General features: G+C 32.3%; 1 protein-coding gene across 1 annotated transcript; it reads left to right on the forward strand.

Moving 5' to 3' along the window:
• Nucleotides 1–984: 984 nt before the first annotated feature.
• LOC108564828 lies at nucleotides 985–1,898 on the forward strand. Its single transcript, XM_017923983.1, has 3 exons — nucleotides 985–1,000; nucleotides 1,241–1,441; nucleotides 1,504–1,898. The coding sequence occupies exons 1-3, from the start codon at nucleotides 985–987 to the stop codon at nucleotides 1,896–1,898; spliced, it is 612 nt and encodes a 203-aa protein (XP_017779472.1).
• The last annotated feature ends 3,276 nt before the right edge of the window (nucleotides 1,899–5,174 follow it).

The raw sequence follows: 5,174 nt of genomic DNA on the forward strand, positions 1-5,174 counted from the left end.
CAAACAATGGGTTGACATTGTCCCTCTGGTGAAGAGGGCCTCCATCAACCTACGGGTTGCATTTTTAAAGCAATTCCATTTAATAGACCGGAATTGCTCCGTGAGTATCATACTCCCGTTTGGACCAAAAGTGGTCATTTCTCTATCATCCTCGTCACTATCAGTCTCCTCGTCAGTCTCCTCGTCATCCCTTTCTTCCATTGCTTCCTCACGAAAAACTTCTTCATCATTTACGTTTACTTCAGCAATTGGTTCCATTGCTTCCTCCCGCAAAACTTATTCGTTATCTACGTTTACTTGAGGATCTGAAAAATAGATAGAATAAATAACAAAGATTATGATATTAATGGAAAGTGTAAACTTACCCATTACAAAATTAGTATGTTTTGGGTTAATAAATTAAGCTGAAACGATAAAAGTTAATTGAAAAAGTTTATCTATCTTTAGTCCCAAAAAGAACTGACATTTTGAATTTGCCGTCATTTTTTTCGCTTCAGTATCAGAGTTGCCTTTTTTGATATGTTGTCATTAGTAAACATTGAGGTTAAGTTATGGAAAAGTACAGGATCGTAGAACAATTAGAAAATGTAAAAAAATTACTTAAAAGATGACTTCTACGAAAATGAATTTTTTTTCTTTGGGATTATCTTAAGGATAGAGCGGTTGTTCAAGAACCGATTTTCTACATGATTTATCGTTATTTCGTATCATTTCTACGTTATATTACTTATTAAAGTGAAAAAGTAAATATAATTCTGTGACAATATCCAATTTTACGAAAGTTTCGTTTCTGGAACAAAAAGTTCAAAAGTTGAATACATAAAAGATGCATGAATTTAGTTTTAAAAATAGAATTCAATTTTATAAATTTACTCCAGATTTTGTAGTTTATACGCTTGGTTTTTGAAATTTAATAAAAAAAACAAAATATGTTTACAAAAAGAAAACTTTTTCTCTTCATATTTCACGCTGCAAATAGTGAAAATGCAAAAATCTGGCAGTATCTATTTGCATTTGTATAGATATGCTTGTTTTTAACTCAATACAATACAATTAGTGTATTAAAAATCGCCTTATTTATGTGTGAAATTTAAACTTTGACCATAAATTACAAGAATTAGAGTTACGACAATTGAAAAAAAAAGATCGAAGCTTTTAAAAATTAATAAATATTTCTCGCGATTAGTTTTAAAGTGTTTTTAACTGCACGTTAACATTTAATTCTTAAAATTTAAACAAGGAAAAAAAAATAGAGAAAATGGTGATCCGATTTCATCTGCAGATGATAAATACGTGTTGGTGAAGTACGAGCAAAAAGCGAGAACGTTTTACAATGTTCTCGAGCAGTCGAATCTCTACGATTCTTTCCTGCCGAACAAGAAGTGCTTCATTTCGGACGACAATCTTAATTCGTACACGTGCGACGTAATTAAGACATCGAGTGAGTTGAGGATGATCTTGTATTCTTGTGGTGGTTTAACTAATTTATTGTTTCTTCTTTAGATTATGAGGAAGATTTGATAAGCGAATTTTATAATTTGTTGGAAGCTGCCGCCCAAAGTTACGTTCCAAAATCGTCAACGTTGAAACCGGAGCCAAAGTACATAACGGACGCTCACTTTCGGATGATAACTTTGGGGCCGAACGGAAACGTACTTCCAGCGAGTACGATGAATCGCGTAAGGTGGAATTTTTACACGACCGCCACGTACGGTCTGCTCGAAGCCGTCTTCTCGAAGGAAGTACTGGCGACGCACACGCTGAAAGGAGACGCTTCTAGGATGCTGTTCAAATTGGAGGAGAGGAAAGTCGAAGACGTGATTTACTTCATCTCGAGGAAATTCTCGTTATCCAAAAAGGCTGGTCTGTTTTGGGTTAAGTGCAAAATTCAAAACTAGGCTTGTGATGTATCCCTGCAATTCATCAGCTCTCTTAAACCAAAACTGTTAAGTTTCTTAGAAGAGATGCGCGCGACGATTTACCCTTAATGTAGTTAAACATAAATGAAAATACACAAAAAAAATAGTCGATGAACATACGGGATTTCATTGCTAATCTGCTAATTATAATAGATCTACAGCTAATAATGAAAATATATTTCATAATCCTCATAATAAACATTTATCCATAGAAAGTAGCAAAATTCCTTTACAACTAAGAATTTGAAAGAATTGAACTTCTTGAATTAAATTGATAGACTTTCGGTTAAAATTAGATGTACAAAATATTTTTTTAATTTACTTTGAAAAATATTGCGTTTCTCCGAATATACTGATTATGTTCGCACATTTTATGTCTTCAACTTGTTTGCTACATGTTCATAAATCAACATGTGCATAAATCAACGTATAGATCGTTTTTCCTCCAGGTCATCTCTTTCCAGGAATATTTTCTTTGGTCAAATGTTAAATCCTTAAACATAGTTTGTTCTTATAAATTTACAACATCAATGAAAATAATTTATATAAATTATATAATTATTATTATAGAAATTAATAACAAGTGTAAAGAAATAAAGTAAAAATTTGTGAAAGTTAAGTTCTACTAAAAAAATAATATGTTACAATCAACCACATGCACGTTCTCACTGGTACAGTAGCTCACCGAACTCCTTATTTTATCAATATTTTGCAACATTAATATTATCATGGCATTGCCTCTTCACCTCTGTTTTTAAGTTAAATTGTTTCCAAATAATCTTTTCCTCCACGTTATCTCTTTCCAAGATAATTGAGTATTCGAATTTAATATCAAATTTGAGAGTATAATCCATATCTGGTAAAGACCACACCTATTTAGGACTATGTGCAGTTTCTCCGATTATTCGCACATTTTCTACACATGATATTCCACATTGACGTTATCATTTAGCAATATTTTTTTTTCTAACTCGCGACTTTTCTGCTGCATTTGTTTCGTATCCTCCAAATCTCTCTGGATAATAGTCACCTAATCGATATTCATCATCGAATTGTTATATTCCTGAGTATAGTTTGCCTTATGAATCTCTACACTCCAAAATCCATTTTTATACTGGTTTATGTTCAGTTATTCCGATAGAGGACGTGTTGGAACTGCAAGAAGGAAAAATCATGCAACAAATTATTTTGAGAAAATATGTGAGAAATTAATACTAAAATTTTGTATTTATTTAAATATGTACATGATACAAACAAAAAATTCAATTATCAACTAGTAACAGTACCATTAAGACTTCGGTTTATTCAATCAAATCTATCATAATTCCAGTTACTTTTTTGACGAAAGAACAATATTTGCTTACAAAGTGTTTAATACATGTTTACATTCTCATATTATAGAATTGTTCTAAATCAATGTATAGATAGTTTTTTCCTCCACGTCATCTCTTTCCAGGAATATTTTCTTTGGTCCAATGTTAAATTCTTAAACTTAGTTTGTTTTTTTTTGTGCAACTTTTGTACGTGTTTTACATGGTACAATTATTATTAGTACTTATATCTTCGTTCAAGCTACGTCGAGCGAATCTTTGACATCTTTGAATTTCTCATCGAACATATCATTTTTTTGGTCAATCTCTTCCAAGTTTCGCTTCAAACCTTCAACCACATGCACGTTCTCACTGGTACAGTGGCTCACCGAACTCCTTATTTTATCAATATTTTGTAACATTATAGCTTTGCTCTTACAATCTTTACTCTCTATGTACTCTTTGTATTTCCTCTTCACCTCTGTTTTCAAGTAAAATTGTTTCCAAATTATCTTAAGCAAAGGACCTTCCACGTTATTCACTTCAGAATGTTCAGCTTTTAGTGTATGTGCTGAATTGGATAACGGAGTGTTTGTAGCTCAAAGAATTTTCGTATACAATGATTTTCTTAAAGTTCTCAAGGTATTTGCTGGTAGATGTCATGTCCATCTTATAATATTGTTCAATATCAATGTATAGATCTTTTTTCCTCCACGTTATCTCTTTCCAAGATAATTGAGTATTCGAATTTAATATCAAATTTGAGAGTATAATCCATATCTGGTAAAGACCACACCTATTTAGGACTATGTGCAGTTGCTCCGATTATTCGCACATTTTCTTGAAATGATCTTCCACATTGATAGTATCATTTCGCAATAAATTTATTTCTATTTGGCGATTTTTCTGCTGGATCTGTTTCATCTGCTACAAATTTCTCTGGATTGTCACCCCAAGTATTGTGTATATCTCCATCGCTCAGAGTTAATAATTTATATAAAAAATATAATATTAACGTACATTTGTTAGGATAGTTCAGCACAAACTTATAAATCTCTACACTCCAACATCTATTTTTATACTAGTTTATGTTCAGTTATTCCAATAGAGGACGCGTTGGAACTGCAAGAAAGAAAAATCATGCAACAAGTGATTTTGAAAAGTATATCAGTAATATTCTATAGAAATAATTGTTTTCTTGGATTTTTGTATATTTAACAATACAATAAAAAAAGGGTTTGAAACAAGCGCCCTAACAAAGGCTGAGTGAGTCACAGGCGCTTCAAACCTAGCAGCACCAATAGAACGGGTATTTCCCTAGAATGTCTTTCGCCTTAACATTTAAAGTTCTAACAATCATCTCGCATCTGTTCTCATCTTCTTCTGAAAATTTAATTAAACTCGCCTCCTTCATTACCACGGCCTTCCTTCTATTTAACCGAAAGATCTCGTCGTATTCAGATTCACCAGCTTGCTTTAACTCGAACAGTGCGAGGATTTCTTCACATCTTGTCAAGATATTTCTGAATGAGTTGGAGTGGATGTTGTGCAGAATAATTTTCTTCTGGAATTGGAACCGATGAGGTGCATCAAAACGTTAATTCAGGTCTACCACCCTAACTCACGTATTTTTAGAGTATGCTCTGTATTAGTTCACAATTTGTACGTACATACTTACAGTCACTTCACGAGTCATCATATTGTTGAGATCTTCAATGAATTTGATGGCAGTCTTTTTACCAAACTTATAAAACTTCTCAATGTTAGCCCAGAGATCCTTTTTTTCTCTTTCTCTTAAGTTTGATCATCTAAGTTTCATGACTATAAAATTATGTAAATAAATATGAAATTTGTGCAGCAACACCTCGCATAGTCCGGGTAAATAGTTCCGCTATTTGAAACCATACTAACATTGAAAATAAACTTTAAAAAAAAACAATATTTT

This window comes from Nicrophorus vespilloides, unplaced genomic scaffold (genome assembly GCF_001412225.1).
Source record: "Nicrophorus vespilloides isolate i.1.1-1 unplaced genomic scaffold, Nicve_v1.0, whole genome shotgun sequence".
NCBI classification, from domain to species: domain Eukaryota; kingdom Metazoa; phylum Arthropoda; class Insecta; order Coleoptera; family Silphidae; genus Nicrophorus; species Nicrophorus vespilloides.

Coding starts and splice junctions, on each gene's coding strand:
- LOC108564828 (XM_017923983.1), top strand. Junction 1,442..1,503: donor CGACGTAATTAAGACATCGA/GTGAGTTGAGGA, acceptor TTTCTTCTTTAG/ATTATGAGGAAGATTTGATA.